We start from the raw sequence: 27020 nt of genomic DNA on the forward strand, positions 1-27020 counted from the left end.
TTATTTCTAGCCCCTGCCATTCTTCAACAATTGAAGCTTCCAGCCTTGGTTCAAACATGCAACATGATCAGGGTAATGAGGCTGGACTATGCATTACCTCTCATGCAAGGCAGGATAATTCACGTGAACATGCACATGGTAATATAACATTAGCAAAATAACAAGTAGACTTTTCAAATCGCAGAGGTTAATGACAAATTATAAATTGTGCATAAAGTTGCCCCAGGTCTTGACTGCTCTGTTGCATCTTTCATGACATTGTGCACTCTTAACATTTCCCCCCAAAAGAGGAGAAAAAGCAGGTACTCCGAGACTTGAATTGAGTGCCAGTAAAGACATGGCCTAAAAATGACAATCTCCATGCAAGTATGTTCCCTGCTTGATCACAGCCACTTTTGGGATTAATGACAGAACTGATTCTTCCCATCTTTGCAACCCCAAATCATTACAATAAAAGATAATTTTACCCAAAGTATAGCATGTGCTCCTGGAGTTGGTATTCAATGTGAAGACTGATTGCCGTTGTGGCAGTTCTGTTACACAAACTACACAATTTTAAGTTTTGGAAACACCAATTTTCCAGCTAGTAGTCATAGTGCCGAGTAATATCAATCCAATTCACAAGTAACATCAATACAAGTAGTCTTCCATGATAAATTTAAAATCATAAGCATTACAGGTAGCATAAAAGCAGTTGATTCTCTGCTATGGAATAAGTGACAAGCAGTTAATAAAGATTGCTTTGACTATTTATTGCATAACACTGTACAATTTAAAGACAAGCTTCAAACAGTGGTCGGAAGACTAACATATTTCAGTGTCCAATGTTATCAATTACAGCCTTTAAGCTACGGTGCGCCTCATAGCCCCACACCCCCCCAGTACCTCAGACTGCCTTTCCTCAGGGCCGGTCCTAAGTACAGTTCAGCAAGGTGCATCTCAGTTAAATGTGGCCTATGCTGAACAAGTACACTTTAGACTTTACTGATTCGCCACAGGATTCCTATGTGATTTCACCCTACCTACTCTCTTAGCTCAGAGCATTGAAGAAAAAGGCAATTCCTAATACCACTGACTGAAACTCAGTACAGACTGGGGTGTTTGAGCCTGGTACCAGACCATAACCAATCAGATGTCTATAGAATTTACATTTTTTTTACTAGAAGAGATAATGCTCAACATGTTAACCCCCTAACTGCTGGCAGGAAAATTTGAACATTTGTGAAGTCCCATAGTCTGCAGATTATAAAGGAGACAGGCGGTTTGTAGATGCACAGAGATACCGGACCACAAATATAAAACCTAATTTGACCTAGATGCTCTGCCCAAAAAGTTATTTCTAGATTTAAATATTGAAACAAAAATGCTTAAAATTGCCTTGGCCCTGCACCTTTCCCCATAACAGCAATTTCAATTGGGAAGGAAAGCAATTTTTTTTATATATAAGTATGCCACCATACAAAAATATTTTTAAGAAGCCAGTCTCTTCACAGTTGTGTCATAATGGAGTTGACTGGTAAATCCAGATAATTTACCAGGAGCAGGCAAACAACCAAGGCAGATGTCTTTAAACTTTGCTGGTGAATCTGTGTGAATTTCTCATCTATAGAAGATACTTTGACAGCCTAGTACCCTTGCAACCAACCGTTCTGAAATGGACTTTCAATTTGGAACTACTCAAGTCAAGAGTTTATATCAGAACACACACCAACTGTGACAAATTTCATACCTTAAGATAATTCTGGTTAATTTAAGAACAAACTTGATTTTTAAAAAAAATCTTAGCCATATCTCTGCCAGTTAGACCAACATAAGCAAGAACCAGCTTTTCTCACACACGCTCAAGCGTCTCCATTGACAGAAAAAAAGTGTGTGGTGCTTCCCCATGTTACCTGACTGTCAGATTAGGAAACAGACAATTCCTTGGCTAGGTCTAGAAATTCATTAGACCCAGTCTGATGGGACACCACAGTTCAAAAAGGAACAAGATTTTTCAAAAAAATCTTCATCCCTCACAACCCTTCTCTTCCCCTACCCCATTTTAAAATGGCAGATTGGCTCAAACAAAGAAAACAAAAACAACTTTCCTTTTTCAAACTAATTCAAGCTTAAAGCCTGCTCTAGGATTGATAATTCTTGATTCCAAGATGGAATAAAAGCGTACCTTCAGTCAGGAACAGATTGAGCGAGACATTGGACAAACATTGTGCCAGACCAAGCATAAAGATTACTCTATCAGGTAGCAATTAAAGTCTCTATAGCATATTACAAAATAATGGTTAGTGTTTAAAGGCTTCTCTCACTGCACATAACTATGTTATGTCATTTGCTTAACTTTAACAAAAAGAGACAGCTGTTACAAGAATAAATAAAGGAAAATGCATAAAAGGTGCAAAATTCATGATTAGCTTAAAGAATCAAACACAATTTAAATGTGCAGAAATAAAAATATTTAAAAACGGGTATGATTAAAGTATTATTAAACCCACAAGATCATATGAAAAATGGAACCACAATGAACCATGGGTTGGTTATGACATCATAACATACATACATGGCCTTATTTGAACTAATGTAAAGATTTCCCATGTCTCCCAATCCAATGCAAAATAAGGATAATTACATTTAATTTGCTCTCTAGTTGGCATACCAACTGCATGCTTTCACCTCTTGCTAATGCTACTATAAGAGAAAACTGAAGCTAATTTTACAGACACATATGCCATATGGATATTGCCAAAATATGATTTAGTTTGTCCACACAGACCCAAATTAGCAAATTTCATTTTGTACCAGAGTTTTGGGACCTCCTTTTAGCACAAACCTAGGAATTGGATAGCCTACCCTTGAGCTCATTGAAGTCTCAAATAGACTAGATCAAGAGGATCAAAAATTCTAATATCAAAACACGAGTTGTCAACCAAACACTACCATGTAAAATACTTGCCAAGAGAATTTTGAAGTTCAACAAGCTACTCTAGCTGAGCTCCGGAGAAACCTAATTTATAGCACTCTTTCCTCCCCTCACCAAACAATAGCTCAGAAAGAATGATATAAACATTATTTCATTTTCATTGGGCGAGGCTATTCTGCAAGATACTTTTTGAATTTCCTTGCATATAAAAATCTTTAAAAGCAACACTTCCTCCCTGAATAGGCTTTGAAGCTATGTTCAATGCCCCAAGATATCTGCAGATGGCATAGACAAGGTAAAATTTTCCATTCCCTCTGTTCATCTGTGGTATTTTTCACATATCCTGTAATTTACAGTTTACAGTAATATAGATCAAAACATGCCAGTTCTACTGTAACATGTTCATTTTGTGCACATAAAGTTGGGGCCCTCTCCAGCTTGCTTTTGAGCAGTCCAGCTCCCCATTGGTAGTTCCTGGCTCGTTCAGGTGTGGATGTTGGTGGTTGTAGAGTTGAGAACTCGTGACCGACAATCAGACTTGGAAACTTTTGAAAGTTCTCGCTGAAAAAGGGAAACAAAAATAAGGCTGACAGAATACCTGTTAAACTATTCCAAGCATTAAACAAATAGCTTTTCAGATGAATCAGCCAAAACCATGCCCCAGATCCTGAGAGTTTTGACAAGGATGCATATCATGCATTAGAGGACTTCAAAATAATAAGAAGTAGAAATGAGAATTTGAGGTGCATGATACCAACACCTTCACCAGAAAAGTAAAATGGCATGAACCAAGGGCATACTGTAGTACACCTTGTTAGGAACAGTTTAGTTTGCAGCACAGGTCAGAATGTACAAGTGGTCTTCAAGCTCTGCACTGAGCATGTATGCCAATATACAATAACAACACAAAAGTGTTTTGTCTGATTCAAATATTTAAAAAAATTCGTTATTTCAATTTACCATCCAAATTGCTGAACATGAGAGATTGCAAAAAAACAACAAAATGGAGGAAATATCATAGATCTCAATGGAATATCAATAACAAGTGTAAAAGAATTTTTTGGATTTTCCTTCATCCTAAGAGATGGAAGCCTTACCTCTCAGCAGGAGAGACATTTAGTAATATAAACTTTCACACTCAGTGAGGGATATACTTAATTGTAACTTGCAAATCCAATCTTGCACACTCCATTTGTTTAACCAAGAATACAAACTGAAGAACTATTGGAATTTCAAATACATATTTCCAGAAAACTGCCCCCCACCCATCCTATCCACTGAAACACTGCTGATTTGAGGGGAAAGAAAAGGGCACAAGTTAGACAATCATAGCTCATCTTGCAACACCTACATCTGGAAGAGTTACAGGGCAGCTTCACTACAATGCTATTAAGGTTAATCTACTAAGGTAAGTCATTAAAACTTACCATTAGAATGTTGAGAGGTCTGATGATCTTATTGACACGTTTTTAAATGTGAGTTTGATAGGGCAGAAGAGAAATACTATTTCTGTGGCCAGGGAATCCAGATCAAGATGTCTTAAAATCAGAGCAAGACCATTTAAGACTGAAATAAATTTTCCAAAAGGAAATGGAAATTTGGAATTTCCTAATATCACAAATCAACCTTCATATACAGGCTTCACATTCTTTGCTGAAACATTCCAATTACATGAACTGTTATAGTTATACTTTAATGAGTCCCTTATTTCCCAGTCTGATTTCAAACCATTTGCTTTACAGGATTCACAGAAGAGCTGAAAATGAAACTGTGGATTTTTGTAAGTGCATCTTTTACCCAAATATTAAGCATAAAATTCACACCGACCAATAAAGCAGCACCATCTACCAATCGCTGGTATAGAAAGTTACAACTCTGACCTATCAAGTTTGTCAAAGAGTGGATTTAATTAACATGAATAGGAAAACTGAAAAAAACTCTTGCCAACTTGAACATACTCAGTGCACAGAATGAGAAAACCAGAGAGGTTAAGCATGCAGCAAAGTAGAGAGTGAAGCCATTAGTCTGTTTGTGCATAGCTGCAATAATTCCCTATATAATAACTTAATTTGTCAATGTGAAGGCCAACAAAAACTAAATGAAATCAAAGCCATGCAAGTTGACCAAGTTGCTTTCAACAACCTTTTTCCACACAGAACACACAGCTTTGAGCAAATTTTGATAAGTCATTCATCACGATCCCTGGTCATTGAAACCTGTGCTAAAGAGATCTTCTAGTTCATTTTATACTCCAAGAACATGCTGTCAATGCAAATATCAAAGCCTCAGAGAGATCAGAGGGGACCAGAAGCTAGAGCTGTGTAAATTGTTAGAGTCAGAGCACTACAGCACAGAAACAGGCCCTTCAGCCCATCTAGTCCACGCCAGCCTGGTTTTCTGCCTAGTCCCAACTTCCTGCACCCGGACCATATCCCTCCATACCTCTCTCATTCACGTACCTACCCAAACTTCTCTTAAACGTTACAATTGAACCCGCATCCACCACTTCCGCTAGCAGCTCATTCCACACTCGCACCACCCTCTGAGTGAAGTAGCTCCCCCTCAGATTCCCCTTAAATATTTCACCTTTCACCCTAAACCTATGACCTCTAGTTCTAGTCTCACCCAACTTGAGCGGAAAAAGCCCGTGTGCATTCACCCGATCTATACCCCTCGTAATTTTGTATACTTCTATAAAATCTCCCCTGATTCTCCTGCGCTCCAGGGAATAAAGTCCTAACCTATTCAGCCTATCCCTGTAACTCAAGTCCTGGCAACATCTGTATAAGTTTTCTCTGCACTCTTTCAAACTTATTGATATCTTTCCTGTAGGTAGGTGACCAGAACTGCACACAATACTCTAAATTTGGCCTCACCAACGTCTTATACAACTCCTGTACTCAGTGCCCTGATTTATGAAGGCCAAAGTGCCAAAAGCTCTCTTTACAACCCTATCTACCTGCGATTCCACTTTCAAGGAATTATGGATCTATATTCCCAGATCCCTTTGTTCTAATGCACACCTCAGTGCCCTACCATTCACTGTGTAAGTCCTACCCTGGTTTGTCCTCCCAAAGTGCATCACCTCACACTTGTCTGCATTAAATTCCATCTGCCATTTTTCAGCCCATTTTCCCAGCTGGTCCAGATCACTTTGCAAGCTTTGATAGCCTTCATCACTGTCCACTGTGCTGCCAATCTAGGTGCCATCTGCAAATTTGCTGATCCAGTTTACTGAATTTCATCAAAATCATTAATATAGATGATAAACAACAACGAACCCATCACCGATCCCTGCGGCACAGCACTAGTCACAGGCCTCCAGTCAGAGAGATGACCCTCTACTACCACTCTCTGGCTTCTCCCACTACGCCAACGTTGAATCTAATTGACTACTTCATCCTGAATGCCAAGCAACTTAACCTTCTGATGCAGCCTTCCATGCAGGACTCTGTCAAAGGTCTTGCCAAATTCCTCGTAGACAACGTCCACCGCCTTCCCTTCATCAACCTTCCTGGTAACCTTCTCGAAAAACTCAGATTGGTTAGACATGACCTGCCACGCAGAAAGCCATGTTGACTATCCCTAATCAGGTTCCATCTATCCAAATACTTGTACAGTACATCCTGTCCCTCAGAATACCTTCCAATAATTTACCTACGACTGACGTCAGGCTCACCAGTCTATAATTTCCCAGCTTATTCTTAGAGCCTTTTTTAAACACCGGAACAACATTAGGTATCCTCCAGTCATCCGGGACCTCACCCGTGGCTAAGGACATTTTAAATATCTCTGCCAGGGGCCCTGTAATTTCTGCACTAGCCACCCACAAGGTCCGAGGGGACACCTCGTCAGGCCTTGGGGATTTATTCACCCCAATTCACTTCAAGACAGCAAACACCTCCTCTTCCATAATCCGGATACGGTTCATGACCTCACTTCTTTTTCCTCAGTTCTATACACTGTGTCTGTCTCTTGAGTAAACACAGATGCAAAAAAAATCCTTTTAACATCTCCCCCATCTCTTTCAGCTCCACGCATAGATGACCACGCTGATCTTCAAAAGGACCAATTTTGTCCCTTGCTATCTTTTTGCTCTTAATATAGCTATAGAAACCCTTGGGATTCTCTTTCACCTTGTTTGCCAGAGCAACCTCATGTCCTCTGTTAGCCCTCTGGATTTCTCTTTCAAGTGTTCTCTTGCATTTCTTACACTCCTCAAGCACCTCATTTGATCCTAACTACCTATACCTGATATGCACCCCCTTTTTCTTGAACAGGGCCTCAATATCCCTCAATAACCAAGGTTCTCTGAACCTGTTAGCCTTGCTTTACACCCTAATAGGAACATACAGATTCTGTACTCTCAATATTTCAATCTTGAACGCTTCCCACTTACCAAGCATCCCTTTGCCAGAAAGCAACCTATTCCAATCCATGCCTGCCAGATCCCTTCTGATGCCATCAAAACTGGCCTTCCTCCAGTTTAGAACCTTAACCCTAGGACCAGTCCTATCCTCTTCCATAATCATCTTGAAACTAATGGAATGATGATCACCAGATGCAAAGTGTTCCCCGACACTCACTTCTGTCACCTGCCCTGTCTCATTCCTTAAGAGGAGATCCAGTATTGTATTCTCTCTGACTGGGACCTCTACATATTGATAAAGGAAACTTTCCTGAACACATTTGACAAACTTGATCCCATCCAGTCCTTTTACAGTATGGGAGTCTCAGTCAATACGTGGAAAGTTAAAATAACCTACTATCACAACCTTATATTTCCTGCAACCGTCTGCTCTCTCTACAAATTTGCTCCTCTAAGTCCCACTGCCTATTTGAACGTCTATAATATAGTCCCATTAACATGGTTGCCCCTTTTTTATTCATCAATTCCACCCAAATTGACTCAGTAGTTTAGTCCTCTAGTTTGTCCTCTCTGAGCACTGCCACGATATTTTCCCTGATAAGTAATGCCACTCCTTCCCCTTTAATAACTTCCCCTCTATCATGTCTAAAACAACAGAACCCTGGAACATTGAGCTGACAGTCCTGCCCCTCCTGCAACCAAGTCTCACTAATGGCTACTACATCATAACTTCACGTACGGATCCACACTCTAAGTTCATCTAACTTACCTACAATACTCCTTGCATTGAAATAGATGCAATTCAGAACATTAGTCCCACTACGCTCAACCTTTCAGTTTCCATCTTTGCTTGTAGTTTTAACATCTACTTTCTTCCCATCCCCTTGCAACTCTAGTTTAACCACCCCCCCCAACCGAGCAGCACTAGCAAACCTTCCTGCAAGGATATTGGTCCCCCTCCAGTTCAGGTGCAAACCGTCCTGTTTGTACAGACCCCACCTGCCCTGGAACAGAGCCCAATGATCTAAAACTCTGAAGCCCTCCCTCCTGCACCATCTGCTTAGTGACGTGTTCCTATTTCTTGCCTCACTAGCATATGGCACTCCTGAGATCACCACCCTAGCAGTCCCGTCTTTAATTTAGCACTTAAATCCCTGAATTCACTTTGCAGGACATCTCTGACCATGGTACCTGGGAGGAAACATATCATCCGAGAGTCTCATTCTCGTCCACAGAACCTCCTGTCTGCTCCCCTAACCAATGAATCCCTTATCACTATGGCTTGCCTCTTCTCTCCCCCCCCCACCCTTTCTCTTCTGATCCAAACTTCTCTTCTGCCTGAGACCTGACCACTGTGGCTTTCCCCAGCAGGTACCCCACCTCCCCCCTCCAAACAGTATCTAAAATGATATACTTGTTATTGGGGGGAACGGCCACAGGGGTACCCTACATTAACTGCCTATTCCCTTTCTCTCTCCTGACTGTCACCCAGCTACCTGCCTCCTACAACTTAGGTGTGACTGCTTCCCTGTAACTCGTGTCCATCAATCCTTCAGTCTCCCAAATGATCCAAAGGTCATACAGCTCCAGTTCCCTAACATGATCTGTAAGCTGCTGCAGCCGGATGCACTTTGTGCAGATGTAGACATCAGGGAGAAATCCCTGATTTCCCACATCATGCAAGAGGAGCAGATCACTGCCCTGGGCGTCATTCCCACTGCTCTAGCTGTGCAATAATAAAGAAAGAGAACTTAACAGAACCTCACCTTAGCCTCCACTTCTTCACACCTAAGCCTCTAAACATATTGTTATCCGATAAAGAAATGAAAAAAGTAGTATTGGAAGCAAGCTGAATTACTGGCTCTGAATTAATCAATACTGGCTGCTCTTCATTGTGAAGAGTAATCTTTTATTCCCCCGCCACCCACCCCCCAACCCCCCCCCAATCACAGGGCTCTGAAATGGTAAAAACTGTTTTACTAACTCAGTAATTTACATTCTCACATCCCTACATGTTGATTAAAATTTTGCATGCAACTTTTGTTTTCCTTTCCTTCAACCTCCCCACAATCTCCAGCACCAACTGTGTGCTGCCACAGTGATTGGTAGATGACTGCAAAAATTGAAATTACCGCAAACTCAGAATAAGTGGTGGCAACTGAATTTATGCTGAGATTATGTTGTGGAGTGGAGATGCCGATGGACGCACCACTCACTGCTGTTGCACTTAGATGAGAAATATTCTCTTTGTTCTTTTCATTGAGACCATGGCGTGGGAGCTTTGTAGCTGAATATCCTGGTGTGCGCACAGATTGTCCTGGCTAAGAAAGGTACAGGAAAGAGAATTAGACCAATAACAATGACAGCATAGAACTGTCATGATTCTTAGTGTTGTTAGTAGAAAAGCACAAGTTATAACATTTTGACATTTTTTTGCTGTGCTTAACCAAACTAGAAGAATAATACTATGCTCTAAACTTGGGCTGCATTGGGAAAATTATTTTTGAGTTGACATAATAGGGTGAAGCATTGAAAGGAATAACTAGTACCTTTTCATAGGGATAGTTCAGTATACAAAAGGTCAGTGTTAATCATCTTTAGAACATTGCAATGCTGCACAAAGGCCTATAATAGAATCTGAAAAGAATTTGCACCACATTAAAGAGCAGCTTGCATGTTATTAATCTTGAAAAAGGCTCCAAAATCTCTCCTACACAGCTCCACCTTTATACAAAGCTAGAGGGAGAAGACATTTTTGTTCCTTTGTCAAACAGAAATGCAAAAACCAGTGCATCTTAACCCAGGGTAGAGAAACAGCTGCTAACTACTTATGTAATTGATGCAAGTCTATTTAAAAATTCATAGATTATAGTTAAAATAGAAGATATTGGTTCTTACAATTGGTTCTCACACACCTAACATATTTGGCAGAATAAAAAGCATGCAGGCTGGTGACTGACCTTGCGTCCAGACAGTGGGGGTCGGGAGATTGGTGAGAAACAGACGCTACTGCCAATAGCGGAGCGAAAGGTACTGTTGGGTGTGGCACTAGCAATCGATGTACCATTTAGCTACAACAAAAGCAGGAAAGAGGACATATTAACACAGGAGCTATAAAGTCAAAAGCACATGTAGATTTTAGTGTAACTAACAGAACCAAAGTTCAAGAGAAGCAACAGAATTATTAACAGCAAATAGTGCTCTTCTGATCAATGCTGTGCAATATTATAATAAATGCATAGTAACTTTCAATAAGCACAATACAGACTATAGCACATATAATCATTAATAATGATAATGGATATCATGAAATATCAAACAGTATTGCCAAGAGGTTTGTATACACACACCTTTTACTTAGCAAATGTTATTCCTTTGTTTAAAAAAGGGAATAGGGATACCCCTGGGAATTACAGACCAGTGAGTCTTACTTCAGTGGTGGGCAAATTACTGGAGAAGATTTTTAGAGGCAGGATTTATGGGCATTTGGAGCAGCATAGGCTGATTAGGGACAGTCAGCATGGCTTTGTGAGGGGCAGATTGTGCCTCACGAGCCTGACTGAATTCTTTAAGGATGTGACAAAGCACATTGATGAAGGTAGAACAGTGGATGTGGTGTACATGGATTTTAGTAAGGCATTTGATAAGGTTCCTCATGGAAGGCTCATTCAGAAAGCCAGGAGGCATGGGATCCAGGGAAACTTGGCTGTGTGGATTCAGAATTGGCTCGCTCATAGAAGACTGAGGGTGGTGGTAGATGGAGCGCATTTTGCCTGGAGGTCGGTGACCAGCGGTGTCCCGCAGGGATCTGATCTGGGACCCCTGCTCTTTGTGATTTTTATAAAATGACTTGGATGAAGATGTGGAAGGGTGGCTTAGTAAGTTTGCTGATGATACAAAGGTTGGTGGTGTGGATGGTGTAGAAGGTTGCTGTAGATTATAACAGGATATTGATAGAATGCAGACCTGGGCTGAGAAGTGGCAGATGGAGTTCAACCCAGAAAAGTGTTGAGTGATACACTTCTGGAGATCAAAAAAGGCAAAATATAAGGTTAATGGCAGGACTCTTAGCAGTGTGGAGGAACAGAGTGATCTTGGGGTCCATGTCCATAGATCCCTCAAGGTTGCCGCGCAGGTCGATTGGGTTATTAAGGCAGCGTATGGTGTGTTGGCCTTCATTAGTCAGGGGATTGAGTTCAAGAGCCACGAGGTGATGTTGCAGCTCTACAGAATTCTAGTCAGACCACACTTGGAGTATTGTGTACAGTTCTGGTCACCTCATTATAGGAAGGATGTAGAAGCTTTAGAGGGTGCAGGGGAGATTTACCAGGATGTTGCCTGGATTAGAGAACATGACCTATGAGGATAGGTTGAGCAAGCTAGGGATTTTCTCTTTGGAGAGAAGGAGGATGAGAGGGGACTTGATGGAGGTGTACAAGATGATAAGAGGCATAGATCGAGTGGATTGCCAGATACTTTTTCCCTGGGGTGACAATGGCTATCACGAGGGGGTATAATTTTATGGTGATTGGATGAAGATATTAGGGGGATGTCAGGGGTAAGTTTTTTTTTTTTACACACACAGAGAGTGGTGGGTGCGTGGAACGCACTGCCGGCAGAGGTTGTGGGGGCAGATACATTAGGAACATTTAAGAGATCCTTAGATAGTCACATGAATGATAGAGAAATGGAGGGCTAAGTGGGAGGGACGGGTTAGTTAGGTCTTAGAGCAGGATAAAACGTCAGCACATCATGGGCTGAAGGGCCTGTACTGTGTAGTGTTCTATGTTAATCTATCATTGATAGGGTAGGCATCAAACTGTAGTCACTGTATTAACACCGTAGACTAAAGGGACAATTCCCAAAACTGAAAATGATGTGTACTTATTACTATTTGTGCACATATTCAGAGCCCTTACCTTCCGTGATTTCCCTGGTGTAGTGAGTGTATTAACCCTTCGCTTGCTTGGAGTTTTTGGGGCACTGCCGTACAGCATTTCCTCTTCAATCAGTCTACTCTTTTTCAGTTGCTGCATTACAAACAAGATCCTATCAATCACTAATCAGGCACATGTTGAGGGTTTTGTACGTCAATCATATTTGGCTTATGGCATACCAGAGCTTCCTAGTGGGCACAGGTACCTTCATTTTTAGAACCCAGTGTTTCACAAGTGATAAAAAGCCTTTAGACCTCATGGAATAAAAGGACTACAATCAATAACCTGATGCAAGGCAATACTGGAGAGGCAATTAAATGTGCAAATGTGGTAGAACAATAACTCAGGGTACTGTACACCCTGCTACAATTAACTTTTCAAACTTGCAATCTCAGTCATTAGTTTTTGAAGAGAGAGAACACTTCATGATCCAATCCCTCTCCCAATAATTGACTCAGAAACAACAATGATAGGGATTTAAGAAGATAAATCTGCCTTGATCACACAAAACGTTAATATTACAATAACAATGGACAAAGCATGGCCTTACCCGCTCTTGTTTCTCACGCTCTTTCTCCAATTTATGTTGCTCCCATTGCTCTGATACATAATCCATAAAATTTTGTCCATTAACCAAAAACCGTGAACAATGCTCCTGTTCCCAGGCCTCAATCTGCATTTTCAACTCTTCTTCCAGCTAAAATACATAGCAATTTATTAGTACTATGCAGAAACATTGAATGCACTGTCCCTCAAGAGACTGCCAATTGTCTTCATTTCCAACTCTAAGTGTTAAGCAATCCAATATGGACAAAATTAAATATTTTATTAAAAGCAAGATACTATACAAATTGAAAATTAATTATCAGGCACAAGCACCTTAAAGCTCCAGCACAGGTATGAAAAAATGAGCAGAAATTTGGCTCATATACAGAGAACTGGAGTACAAAGTGAGGAAGTTATGCTTCAGTTGTACAAAACATCTGGAGGACTACACTCCAGGTATGGTTGCTCAAACTTGGAATATATTTCCTCAAGTTTAGATGGTTGAGGGTGAACCAATTAAAGGATTTGAAGTTTTAATGGAACAGGTTTAAATTTCTGAACAAGAGGACAAAAATCAGAAAAGCAAAATGAAACAAGGAAGCATTTTCCATTCAATAAGTAAAAATGTGCAACTCCTCCCCCGGAAAAATGCAGGTTCAATAGAAAATTTCAAGCCAGGAAGTCATCTTTAATTGTTAATGGCATCAAAAATACATAGATCAAAAGACAAACACAAGGTACAAATCAATTATCTAATTAAATGAGAGAACAGGCTTGAGATGCTCAGTAAAAAGCTTCACTGGTTTACTCATTTACAAAATTTACCACAGTCATTGAGAAAATAGCATGTCAAAATACTGAGTACTATCTGCTATCCTATCATATGACAGATGCTTTCACCACAGCAGAATGGCTAAGATATCTCAATTTTACACTCTGAATTAACTCAGCACATCACTTCAGCCACTCCTCGTTTTGCACATTATGTATACAGAAGATTCTGCTGATATCACATTGCCTACTTTCACTATTATTAAGTTCACACTTGAATTGTAGATTGCAATTTGTTCAAGGTAAAAGTATATAGTTACATACTTTAGGCAACATTTTGTACAGCTTGGTTCTCTGCTTCTCCTCCTTTAAAAGATTGCCTCCTCGGTTGGTGAACCGGTTTGGGTCCGATGCTTTCTTCTGTAAGCAGAAGATTTTTAAATGTTACTGTTTGCTTTAATGAAATTGTTAATTATACCTAGTTAATTATACAAGGGCTCCCCAGGTTATGGTACACCTGACTCATTTTTTTTTTAAAGAATCTATTAATTTTTTAAAGAATTTTTCATGACAGTAATAATAATAAAAAAGTATTTTGAGGTATTCATTAATAACTGGATACAATACATATTGTTAGTTTAATTATGGGTAGTGTTAGCTTGATTATTTACTGAAATGAAATTATATAAAGTATATTAGAGTGATACACTTAGCTATAGAAAGCAGACATTTCTGACTTGTAAAAATTGGCTTACAAACCCTTATATAACCTGGGAACTGATTGTATATTGCAATCCCGATTGCAAGGAGCAAGCAGGGGTTGTAGCTTTCAAGAGCTCCAACAGGAGCAGAATAGCACAATCTATTGAACCATAATAAACCATGTGTCCTTTAAAGGAAGTTCTTGCTGGTTACCTCAAAACCCAGGTAAAGCTGCCAATTTTCTTCCCACTTCCAGACACCCTCAAATAGCTGGTGATGTGCTTGGTAGTACTGCTTCAATCGATTCAGCTCCAAGTTGTGAAGCTGCAACAAATCCTCTGTGTAATCCTCTTTTTGAGAGAAGCAAAAGGTCATTTTAACAAGTAATGCAACAAACTAAAAATCGCACCAGTCTAAATCAAACTTTCTTCATTGATTAGAACTATAATTCAGAAAAGTAGCATCAAAGACAATCAAAACAATTGTCATTTGGAATAACACTTTGGCATACTAACAATTAGCAGCATAAATTTGCATAACAGACAGATAAGTTCCTAAAATGGAATCCGATCCTCCATTTGTATTCCCCATTAAAACTGTCTGACACTGACCACCCAAAGTCTATAATTGAGAGTGTGGTCACAGCATATTAGACAATTTCTTTAGCAGTAAAATGTTTAAAATTAGTTGAACCTTTGTAATATGGAGCAAATGCTTGCCGCTGTTCAGAGCTGAAGAAACATTTCTCCCAGTATGATGCCAGCTCTTGTCGGACAGCTTCAATCACATTTTTCATGTTTTGTAATTTCAGGACTTCAAGACGCTCTAACTCTGTCTGCAACTGAAACACAACGTTCAATATTTCTTCAGTGGCTTTCCAAGAATTGCATCATAATTCCATCCACTACAAAGTGTGGATTGGTGTGAAAAACAATTCAATGCAAGATTTTTCCAAAAAAAATCTGGCCCAGAAATCCAATGATTAAGAATTAAGACTCCACGTTGGCAACATCCAGTATCAATGCTACAGCAGCTGGTTGAAAATATTTAACTAACAGCATTAAGATAATTAAATATCAGTGCCGTGTTTAGCATACATAGAAACTTTAGAATATTTAATGGCTCAGGTGAGTGGTTGGGAGGCAGGTGTGGTGGGGCAGCAACTTTTAATATTTAAGCACCCATCTGCTTCCAACCTGAAAAAAATTACACCAGTTATAAACAATGACAAGCACTATTTGCCTCAACATTTCTTTATCAGAAAATGGAATAGATGTACACGTAAAAATACTCACTGTTTGCATCGTTTTAGCCCTGGATCCAACCATGTGTACAGCAAAAGAATCACGTTCTTCATCAGAAATCTTCAACCAGTCCCACAAGTTAATTATTTGACTTCTCAGCTCCGAGCACTTTGCTTCATTCTGAGCTCTCTTCATCTCCAGCTAAAGAGAAATATGCTTCATAATTAGTTACTGGCATTTTTCTACCAACCAGACCAGCTCACAAAATATAGCCATTCATTTATAAAGTTTTCTTTCACCGTAACACAAATACACACTGAGAAAAAGGTTAGCGAGAGGTTAAAAGATCAATATCATGTGGCCAAGAGTTGGATGATCCAGGGAAAAAAATCAGGATTGCTATGGCAACACCTGAAAGATCACAAGGTTATGCTGAAACTTGTAAATGTCAATACAGTAAAGGCCAGGTGGGTTAAAACATTTCAAGCAGCATGCAAACCCACATAATATTTACTTGCAGGAAATGCAGCTATTGCAGATACTCTCATGGTAGAAAATTTGCCAAGGCAACAAATCATCAAGGAAGCTGGCTTCTCTCCTAAACAAATGTTTAGCTCGGATGAGATGGGACTTCCTTATAAAAGATGCTCCAGGCCTCAAGGCACCCAAAAATCACCCAACCCTTCTTTTTGGAGGCAGTGCTAAGGGTGACTGTAAGTCTAAGCCCCTCTTGATCTACCATTCAGAGAAGCCAAGGATCCTGAAGGGATAGTCAAAGGCTAATTTTCCTGTGGTGTGGTGACTGAAGAAAAACGAAACCTGGAGATTGGTGTTGCTTCTTCAATTACTTTATCATGTTGCTTTCTCTCTCCCTCCCCCCCCCCCCCCAAACAACATCAAACAGTATTGTACAATGAATAACCTGGACAACAAAGCCTTGCTCATAGTTGCCATTGCCCATGGATATCTGGTTAACAGCAAAGACATGGCTGACAACTTCCAAGTTCTTTTGCTCCCTAACATCACTTCACCAGTAAAACCCATGGATCAGGGTACAGTACCTCTACGTTCAAGGCTCACCATCTCCAGCATATAATGAGGCATGTCATTTCAGAAGCAGGCAGCAATGGAAAACTTCACCAAGTCTAATAAATGTAGCATACGTTGTGGTCTCATTGCAGTAAGGATCTTCACCAGATGGAGAGGAAAGCTCTCCACACATTGTTCAACACCTCTTAAGCTTTGTTCATCAACCATCCAGGAATAATCACAAGAACATCCTTTGACATCTACATCACAAGTGCATATTTCAATAGCATCACCATCAGCCAGACACCAGTGACAACTCTGCCTCTCACCTGCCCCGTTGCCACCTCCACATGCAAGACCACAAGAGTAGACCACTTGACCTCTCATCTGCACTACCATTCAACAAAAATCATGGCTTATCACAACCATAATGCCACTGACTTGCAGTAATCTATCTCATCCTTCCTTACCAAAGATCTGTCTTAAAAGATTCTGCTTTGATCAGCCTTTCAGAAAGAGATCTGAAAATTCATGACCCTTAAAAAATTTTTGCCTCATTTCTGTCTTAAATGAAGCCCTTATTTTGATGAAGTTGGGGGGGAGAAACAACATGATATCATCATTGGAAGAGGATGTCTACTGTCAAGACCCCTCAGAACCTTAGTTAAGTACCCTATGGTTTTCATCTTTCATTAAGATTTGTTGATAAAATGATATTTTGCTATTTAATATACTTGTGGCAATTTTTAAGTATTTGAGTTATTTTGACTGAGATTTTTGAGCTCTGGAATGCAACCAGAGTTATCACATTGAAATGCTAAACAGGTTGGCACTGCATTCTTTGGAGTTTATAAGAATGATTTGTGACTTTATTGAAACACAATAAGAGGGTAATGACAGGTTAGGCATTTTCACTAGTGACAGAATCTCAAATGAGTAGACAGCTTCAAGGTGGTGGTCATTTAAACCTCAGGTATGTAGAAATTTCTTCCCACAGAGGGTGGTGAATCTCTGGAATTATCTGCCCCAGAGAGAATTGTGGAGCCTAGATTATTTGAAGTATTTCAAGTAGAGGGACATAGATTTTTGAAAGATCAGGGCACCAAGCACTATGGAGATCTGGCACAAAGAAGGAGTTGAGGCCTGGGGTAGATCAGCCAAGATCATAGTGAGTGGTGGGGCAGACTTGAGGGGCCTGGTGGACTCCTCTTCCTATTTTCTTGTGGAACACTTTTTTGATTTGCAAATTGCAAGGAAGATGAAGGCTAGCCAAGAGACAGAGTAAAGTCTGATAATCTGCTATACGACTCTTTGGAAATCCAGATGATCTGGCATCTGGCTCACCAGATCACATTTTCCAAGTTCCATTTCCACTCATCAAGGTCCCTGTTACTTGGTTCACTGGAAAATTAATGATAAGACTGTATAACATTCAAAAGAAAATTATAATGTATTGTGGTATTAAGAAAAATAACATCCAATAGTCCAGACAACATGCCAGAACAGCACTGAAGTTCAGATTATCAGAGTTCTATCGTACATTACACATTGCTAGTTGAAAGTTGATTCGAACCCAGATCCTGAAGCAAAACATGAAACAGAGCCCATGCACTGGCTGAGACACATGCACATGGTTTTTAGCCTTTAAATATTAAGCATCCTTAAAACTATAGTACTTAATTCTGAAGACAAGCTTAAAATAGACAGAATTGAAAGATATTATGTCAAATGGGAAGGGAAGAGAATTAGTTTCACCAATTAATTCAATACAGTTCATCACCTGAAATACTTTGCAGTCATTGAGACTGCTGGTTTGCAATCCATGAAAACATACTATAAGATTTATTTTAAAATGCAGATTTAGATACAATATGATTTAGATATAATTAAAAATTCCTGCTTAATATGCTAATAAAAAAGGCTTCAATCAGATAATCAAATTTACAGTTTTAAAAGATAAACATAGGCAACTTGAATGAGCACGACAACATTTCAATTTGAGAAAATTGCTACTGATCCCAACTTTTAACCACACTAGTATTTTACAAAAACAAATCTAAAATAACTTCTATTTCTAAAGCATTTGGAAAGTTACAAATCTCTCCAAATTTCAATTTAAATAGATACATTGCATAAGCGCACCAGGAAAACTGGTCAGGCAGGCAATAAAGGGGTTGCAACAATTTTGTGGAAATGATGAAGCAAAAGAAAACTTTCCATCATTAACTGGATACCAAAAAGAGGTTATTTCACTTCATTAGTGGGCTTCGTTGACTCAGGTAAAATTGTTATCGTTTGCAAAATTGGGCCAAGTTGAAAAGTAGTTTCATTATTTCCACTGCATCTACATGGTTAGGTGGTCATAAGAGATCCAGCAGCAGAACTCAAAGTTATCACTTCTCCTATAAATATTAATAATATGTCCAAAAGCAGAACTGAATGTATCCCTCTTGGTGGAACATTGCTGTCATATTTTTCTAAAACTACAATTCAAAGGAAATAAAACAATAGTGAAGAATTTTGAGATGCTCCAACAGCATGAGAGCAGCAATACAAGAGTTTGCTTGCATTTATTTACACACCTGTTGAAGTAATGTTTTCAGACCTATAATATTCTCATTAGACAGACAGAATGCATCCTCATCCTCACACACGATATCTCTCTCAAAGCTAGTGTCAGGCAGCTGATCGAGTTCATCCATGCACAAAATGATTTTTTTCTTAGTCTCTACAAACTCAGCCCTTCTGCGTTCCTAAAATTAAAAAAAAACACCGATTAGGGAATTCACCAGTTCTGGGTAACAAATAATACACGTACATCACACAATTTATACAGAATAAGACTGATTTATATAATAGATTAAATAGTACAATGCTTCTTATTTTTACACCTTCCCCATATGAAAGAAGTAGCACACATTGCAGGAACATAGGTAGATCAACTAAGCCTCTTAAGTCAGCTCTACCTTGAATCAGACAATTTTTGAACTGAATCTCAGCCTAACTTACAGCTTTATATCCTTCATAAAATGTACTTGGTTGGTGAACAACTGAAAATTAAAACTGGTTAAGCATCAAATGGTCTTTTGTAAGAACATGAGCAGGATTGGGCCACTTGGCCCGTCAAGCCAGTTCCACTAATCAATAAGATCATGGCTGATCTGGCTGTGGACTCAGCTCCACCAACCCGCCTTTTCCCCATAACCCCTTAATTCCCCTACTATGCAAAAATCTATCTAAGTCTTAAGTATATTTAATGAGGTAGTCTCTGCTTACCTGGGCAGAGAATTCCAGATTCATTGCTCTCTGGGAAAAGTAGTTCCTCCTCATCTCCATCCTAAATCTACTCCCCCAAATCTTGAGGCTATTTCCCCTAGTTCTATAGTCTCACCTACCAGTGGAAACAAATTTCCTGCCTCTATCTTATCTATCCCTTTCATGATTTTATGTTTCTATAAGATCCCCTCTCATTCTTCTGATTGCCAGAGAGTATAGTCCCAGACGACTCACTCTCTCCTCCTAGGCTAACCCCCTCATCTCTGGAACCCCCTCTGCACTGCCTCCAAAGCCAGTACATCTTTTCTCAAGTAAGGAGACCAGAAATGCATGCAGTATTCCAGGTGTGGCCTCACCAGTACCCTGTACAGTTGCAGCATAAGCTCCCTGCTCTTAAATCCATTCACTCAAGCAATGAAGGCCAATATTCCATTTGCCTTCTTTGCCTGCTGCACCTGCAAACCAACATTTTGCGATTTATGCACAAGCACTCTCAAGTCCCTCTGCACAACAGCATGCTCCAATCTTTCATCATTTAAATAACAATCTGATCTATTTTTCCTTTCTAAGCAGATGACCTCATATTTACCAAAATTGTACTCCATCTGCCAGACCCTTGCCCGTTCACTTAACCCATCTACATTTCACTGCAAACTCTCCACATCCTCTGTGCAATTTACTTTTCCACTCAATTTAGTGTCATCAGCAAACTTAGATAGGCTACATTTGGTTCCCTCTTCCAAATCGTTAATGTATGGAGAACAGATTTCCAGACTACAGCAACACCTCACTCAACATTAAAACTATTCCATTATCAAATTATTTGCGGGAAAAAACAAAAATAAAGCATAAATGCAAATCCGGAAAGTTAGACAACTGATTGTCTCAAATATGGAGACGTTCAAATAATATAGATCAATGGTATGCTTGGTACAAGACACCCAAATATACATCAGTTAAAATATTAATAGACAATACAGATGTGGACTTCTGCTTTAATATCATAAATTGCTTTTTTTACCTTTTCTTCATTAAGTGAAGCAATGTGCTCACGAAATGCATCTAGCTGTTCAATACTGGGGACCGCATCAACATCGATGGAAAAACCTGTTGTACAAAGAATGTCACAAAGCTCCTCATCTTGTTCTTTAAGTAATTTTAATTTTGTCATTCTCTCTTTTTTCTCCTTCAAGAGGACCTCCAAACGTGTCCGCAGATCTTTTTCCAGCTGCAGCATCGTGCAATCTTCTTCTGGCTGTCACAAATACAAGTTTAAATTGTTAATCAGATGGGGAAATGCGAAATCTCTTATTACCCCCTCCCACAAGATCTTCAAAAAGTTGAGGGCGGCAAGTTTTAAATCTTACCAGACATGTAGCCAAACTGAGTTCCTGACACACTGCATGGAGCTCTTTCTGGCACACTGCAATGCTTTTTTTCAGCCGTTGCCTTAGATTTTCTTCCTCTGCAATCATCATATCCAATAGCCCCTGTGTGGAAATAGGAGACAAATGGATTTTCCTTGAAAGGATTTTGGTATGAGTTTATACATAACTAAAATAAACTAAAACAGTCAAAGATACAACTATCAACATCGAGGACAAATACCTCTTTGAGCTGTCGAGGACAAGGACTATTACCATTGAGTCTATTTAAAAAAAATGACAATTGACATAAAGAGGGGCCAGTTCATTTTAAAGGGATTAAAAATTAAATCTGTATTAACTCACTAAAAATGACAAGGCAGCACAAAGAGAGAGAACACGGCCGCAACAGAAGATTACGGAAGTGTAATTTGCCCATATCATGACCAGGATCCATCTAGATCAGAGAGCTGTACAAGAAAGACCAAGTGACATTTAATGCATTTATAACAAAAGTATCTTCATCTTGCCACCAGCATAATCAAGACAATATTTAATATAACCTGTTGTTCTGCACATTTTACTTGCTGTTAATAAAAAAAAAGCTTAAAATATGCAGTGTGTAATCCCTGTGGCCTATTACACTGTTTCAATATGCCGCTGGAAGGAATGAAGTGCCATATCTAAACATGCAAGAAATAAGAAATAAGAGGCAGTAAGAGGCAGTCCAGATCATGGCACCCTTTGTACTGCATTTTATTGCATAATTTTGCTATTGATAAGGATACACTGAAAATTGCAAAAAAAAAATTAGGATTCTTTATTCCCAAGAGTAATTCATGCTACTTGCCTTAATGTGCTTTTTAACAACTTCCGTTCTCTGCAGTCTTTGATCTTCTGGAATCCCAATCTCTTCCCAGATATTTCGAAGATGGGAAAGTGCTGCATTGAGACAGGTGACTGACTCTGTGGCCAGTGCATCACTGTAAAAGGAATTGAAATGTTTCATTTGTGGTGTGGGCCAAATATTAAATGTACAAAAGATTAAATAAAAAGAACTTTCAATTTCAGTTCAAATCAGAAAATTCAGATCCCACAAATGGCCTGATCAGATTATAAACTCAAAAATCCTACAACAGAAGTGAAGAATGCATCATTTTTCCAAGTATAGGACTAAAGTTAAAAAAAGGACTTTGCTCCTTATCCCCACTATTTCACTGTACACCACCAATGAAACAGCTTCAAAGCTCAGGATAGAACCACCACGAGAAAACTTCTGGAAATCCATATAAGCAGTTCAATGTTGAAGAAACTCAAATGTCAGGAATTTAGTCACAATTGTAGAAAACATTGTTTGCTATTAAAATGTAACTCCTTTTAAATTTGGTCCTGCAAATTCAGAATTAGGAACTCAAGGTTGATAAGAGTTGATGAGGGCAAGGCAGTTCATATGTTGAACATCTACACCCAGAAGGCTTTCGATGAGGTGTCATATAACATACTCATCAGCAGAGATAAAGTGTATGGCATAAAAGTGCCATTGATATTGAGTTGAGATGTAAGGGGGCATGATAAATTATTGTTTTTCTTTCTTTTGGACTATATTAATGACCCAGACACAGGGGTGCCAGCCATAACTTATAAACTTGCAGATGACTAAAATTGGCATTAATGTAAACTGCAATGAGTATAGTTAGATTACAGTACATGTAAATGGGTTGGTGGAATGGGCAGACACAGTATGTGGTTTGAAACTGAAATACACTGCATTCAGATGTGGTGGAGGCAGGTTTCATTGTGGCTTTCAAGGGGTAATTGGTAAATAGAGGGTGCAGAAAAATTTGCAAGACTATGGAACTAGGACCAATAGGTGGAAGTAGGAATTTGCTCTGGTAGAGAGCCAGCACATACAAGATGGGACAAATAGCTTCTTACTGTGTCATAACCATTTTGTGTTTCTATACGACAAACAGTTCCTGAGATGGGGCAGGGCAATATCATGGGAGGAATTAGCAAACATAAAACAATCAGACTGAGGGGTAAAAAAACACCTTCATGGAAAATGTGCCTCCTAATGTCTGGTCTATGTCTAACTCCAGACCCACTAGCTTGGTTGCCTCTTAACAGCTCACTGAAATGGATTGGGAGCAAATAAAGACTGGCAATAATGTCAGGGCTGCCAGCAACATCATCATCCAAACAAAGATGCTGGAAATTTCATGGCGGATGCATTAAAGGACTGGGCACCAGTGCGTGACAGCAATGACTGCTGACGGGTAACTAAAAGTTAGTACGAGAAGAAATGGGCAAAAGAAATCTCAAAGGCTCACTAAAAGTACAAGATGGTAAATTGGTAACATAACCATTCAGTTAGTCAACAGTGGAGGTGTGAACAACACAATTCAGAGTTACCACTGAGGCAAGAGGAAGCCCAGGAGGACTTAATATTGTTGAGGTGGTATGACAGTCTTTGTGACCTGCCAAGACAAGATATGGTGTAGGCTATGGAGTTTAAGATCTCAGGCTCAAGGTTCATGCCAAGGTCACAAATGCTCTGGTTCAGGCTGAGACCGACTAGGAAGGAGAATAAACAATAGCGACAAGCATGTAAAGTTTGTGGTGGGGGTGAAAGAAAAAAAGTTAGCTGGTAAGGATGGGCAATAAATGCTGTAACTCCTGCAATAAGCACAAGAAATGTACCAAGCCTATGGCCTTGGAATGTAATGTTGACAGAATGGGGTGGTGGTTGAAAACAGGCTGAAGGTAGGTGGATGGGCGAGGAAGGTGCAGCAACAAGGATAAAGCCTTTGGCGAATTAGTAGCAATGTAGTATAGCAAGGGAAACCATTTCTGGAAATAGTATGTCCACTTTCTTTAGAACTGAACTGAGTGAACTCTAAGAATATAAAACTCTTCAGCATCCTCACAGAATCCTCTGATTAAATTTTATTTCCTTGGTAAACTTGGGGACAAATCACTGCTTTCATAGACTCTGGACTTTAGAAAGATATGGAGACAGGGTTGGAAAACCAGTGACAAAGAAGATTAGCCATAAACCTTGCTGAATGGCCTTTTCCTGCTCCTATTTCTTACGTTCTTAAATAGTGACGACCCAGTATTGAATACTTATCTCCCCTCACCGCCCCCACCCCTCCAGAAAAGACATTTAGCCATTGTTGAACATACTGATAATCAACCTGGGAAAACCCAATTTTTTTTTTAAGAAGTGGTGCAGGAGACTCTTAGCCAAAACAAATAAATTGTTGATCTATAAAGTTACTACTACACTCTATGTTGCGTTACATGCTAGATAAAAATTAGCAATGCTGCTTCCAACACGGAGTCACACAGAACCCTGAAGACAGTTTAAACGAGTCAACACCTTGCCCTGGAATTCTAAACACTCGGTGCCAATGACCGTTTGGAATAACACACCCAGTTTGTTCTTCAGTGCCATACTCGTCCGTTGTCAGGCACTGTCTTCTCAACACCGATATGTCAGTGCTGGTAGGATTTGGGACTCCCTGAGTCGCACACATCCCTGTGGCCACTTCACTCTCGGTCACTGCAGCAACACTGAAGGAGAGCGGCCGCGGCCGGCAGAGGGGTGCGGGCGACTCCTTCCCGGGCCGGGTACCGTCCCCGGGGCAGCTCGAACAAAGCCCCGCGGTGGGGGTGGGGGGCAACGGTGCAGGGGGGCTGCAGGGATCCGAGCAGGAAGAGCGGCTCCGGGATCGGAGGCCCACTTACCTTTTCCTCACCATCTTCCGGCTCTCCGTCATTCGGTGTCCGGCCGCTCCCTCAGTGTCCGGCTCCTCTCCCTGTGTCCGGCCGCTCGCTCAGTGTCCGGCCCCGGTGCTCCGGCCTCTCCCTGTGTCCGGCCGCTCCCTCAGTTTCCGGCCCCGGTGCTCCGGCCGCTCCCTCAGTGTCCGGCCCCGGTGCTCCGGCCGCTCCCTCAGTGTCCGGCTCCTCTCCCTGTGTCCGGCCGCTCCCTCAGTGTCCGGCCCGGGTGCTCCGGCCGCTCCCGCAGTGTCCGGCTCCGGCCGCTCGCTCGCCGCTCTGCAGCCCTTCCAACTGTTGTTTCTTTCCCAGTTCAAATTTTCCAACGGCCAACCGACGCAGCGCTCCTATTGGCTACACCCGCCGTGACGTAAAAACCGATGACCTCATCTGAGGCAACGGTTGGCGCATGCGCTTCTTCTCACCGAGCAAGGCCATTCAGCCCGTTGGACCTCTTCTACCATTCATTTAGGCCCTAGCTGATCAATGCACTCGTAATTTGTTCCGTATTTGTATTTTGCAAATGGGCTACGTTGGGCCCTACTGTTACCATTCAAATAATTTTTAATGTTATTTTTAAGAGGAAAAGCTGTGAAAAATGAAACTTCAGATGCTGGATATCTAAAAATAAAAATAAATTATCTGAGATGTTACCTCTGTTTCTCTTTGCACAGATGTAACCAGACTACCTGCATTTTCTGTTTCTATTTTACTTTTAAGCTGTTTTGGGTTCTGTTTTCACACTGCAAGGGTGAGGGCACAAAGCAGGCATAGTGGAGGTACAGATCATTGAGGGGCTGTGCACATTCAATCTCGAAATCCAAACTAGGAAACCTGTTTAACTGGAAACATATATATTAAAAAAATCTGATTCTAAACCGAACTTATTTCTTATTTACTCATGGTAATAAGATCTCCCAGTCAGGAAACTTCACTGCTTTGGATAGAACCTTAACTTGTCTTAAGAATTAAAATTATAAAGCAATCATACCAAAATGTTTTCACCAAGTTTGAAAATATTTTGAAAGAAACATGGTGTAAAACAAAGAAGAAAAGATGAAACTAAACAAGAAATAATCAGTAAAAGGTAGCAGGCTTGAATTTAAAAAGAGCAAGACACAAATATGCTGGAGGAACTCAGGTGATCAGGTAGCATCTATAGAGGGAAATGGATAGTCGACATTTCAGGTTAAGACCCTTCATCAGGACTGGAAAGAGGGGAGATGGCCAGTATATGGGGGGGGGGGGGGTAAAGGGGGGGGGGGTAAAGGGGTGGAGCACGAGCTGGCAGGTGATGGATGGATTTTGAAATTCCTGCAGTTTTATGGGAAAGGGGAAATTAAAACCAGGATAATAGTTGACAATTTCAAAATACTGAAATTGACAAAGGAAGATTGTGTTGAGCATACTGAAACATGAGAGGAAATTACAGAGGGGCACTGATTGCAATAGAGGAACTGGAGACAAGAAGTGCTGCAACAGATAAGTGAACACTTTATACATGTTTGATTGTTTACATTTCTGCCAAATTAATATTGCATTTGTATTTCTTATGACATAGGAGGTCTTTCAATCCATTGAGGTTATGCCAACTCTCAGAGCAATGCCATCATTTCCACTCACCCCACTTATTTCCCTGTAATCTATTCTCTCACATGCCCACAAACAGCCCACTGATTCTCCCACCAACCACCTACACACTAGGGGTAATTCACAATGGCCAAAGAACTACCAACCAGCACAACTTTGGGATGCAAGGGAAACCAGAGCACCTGGGAAAACCAAAATAGTCACTTGAAGAATATGCAGTTCCACATAGACATCACTTAGAGGTTAAAATCAAACCACAGTCACTGCAGCTGAGAGCCAAGTGCACTATTTTCAGTGCCAATAGCCTAGTATCATAACTGGTGATGTTAATAGAGAAAGGGTTATTTTAAAATAAAGTAACAAGAACCTGATTTGGTTACAAACCTATTATTTTAATTCTAAATACTTGACATGGATTTCCAGCAGAAACTAGTAGCTGATTTGAGAAAAGAGGGCAAGTTAGCCAGTCTTCATGGCAAGGTCAGGCTTGGCCCAGGC

General features: G+C 40.3%; 1 protein-coding gene across 4 annotated transcripts; it reads right to left on the minus strand.

Moving 5' to 3' along the window:
* Positions 1–743: 743 nt before the first annotated feature.
* prc1b (protein regulator of cytokinesis 1b) lies at positions 744–25231 on the minus strand. Of its 4 annotated transcripts, none has more exons than XM_052042666.1 (14): positions 24914–25231; positions 22003–22135; positions 21156–21278; positions 20810–21043; positions 19095–19265; positions 15535–15684; positions 14933–15080; positions 14453–14589; positions 13862–13957; positions 12771–12917; positions 12203–12313; positions 10244–10354; positions 9416–9604; positions 744–3475 (listed from the first exon to the last, which is right to left on the minus strand). In XM_052042666.1, the coding sequence occupies exons 3-14, from the start codon at positions 21264–21266 to the stop codon at positions 3398–3400; spliced, it is 1683 nt and encodes a 560-aa protein (XP_051898626.1). In that variant the 5' UTR covers positions 21267–21278; positions 22003–22135; positions 24914–25231; the 3' UTR covers positions 744–3397. The 4 variants fall into 4 exon arrangements, with proteins under 4 accessions (XP_051898626.1, XP_051898624.1, XP_051898625.1 ...); XM_052042664.1 differs by having other exon boundaries at positions 9500–9604; positions 24903–25231; XM_052042665.1 differs by having other exon boundaries at positions 9493–9604; positions 24903–25231.
* Positions 25232–27020: the final 1789 nt, after the last annotated feature.

The sequence above is a fragment of the Pristis pectinata genome, chromosome 32 (assembly GCF_009764475.1).
Source record: "Pristis pectinata isolate sPriPec2 chromosome 32, sPriPec2.1.pri, whole genome shotgun sequence".
NCBI classification, from domain to species: domain Eukaryota; kingdom Metazoa; phylum Chordata; class Chondrichthyes; order Rhinopristiformes; family Pristidae; genus Pristis; species Pristis pectinata.

What these genes read in the sequence shown, in the direction of transcription:
- prc1b (XM_052042663.1), bottom strand. Translation starts at nt 24,934, where the DNA reads ATGACGGAGAGCCGGAAGATGGTGAGGAAAAG. An exon ending in CGGAAGATGGTGAGGAAAAG is followed by an intron (nt 22,136 to 24,902) that starts GTAAGTGGGCCT and finishes TTCCTTTTACAG; the next exon opens with TGATGCACTGGCCACAGAGT. An exon ending in TCAGTTTGGCTACATGTCTG is followed by an intron (nt 21,044 to 21,155) that starts GTAAGATTTAAA and finishes TATTTGTGACAG; the next exon opens with CCAGAAGAAGATTGCACGAT.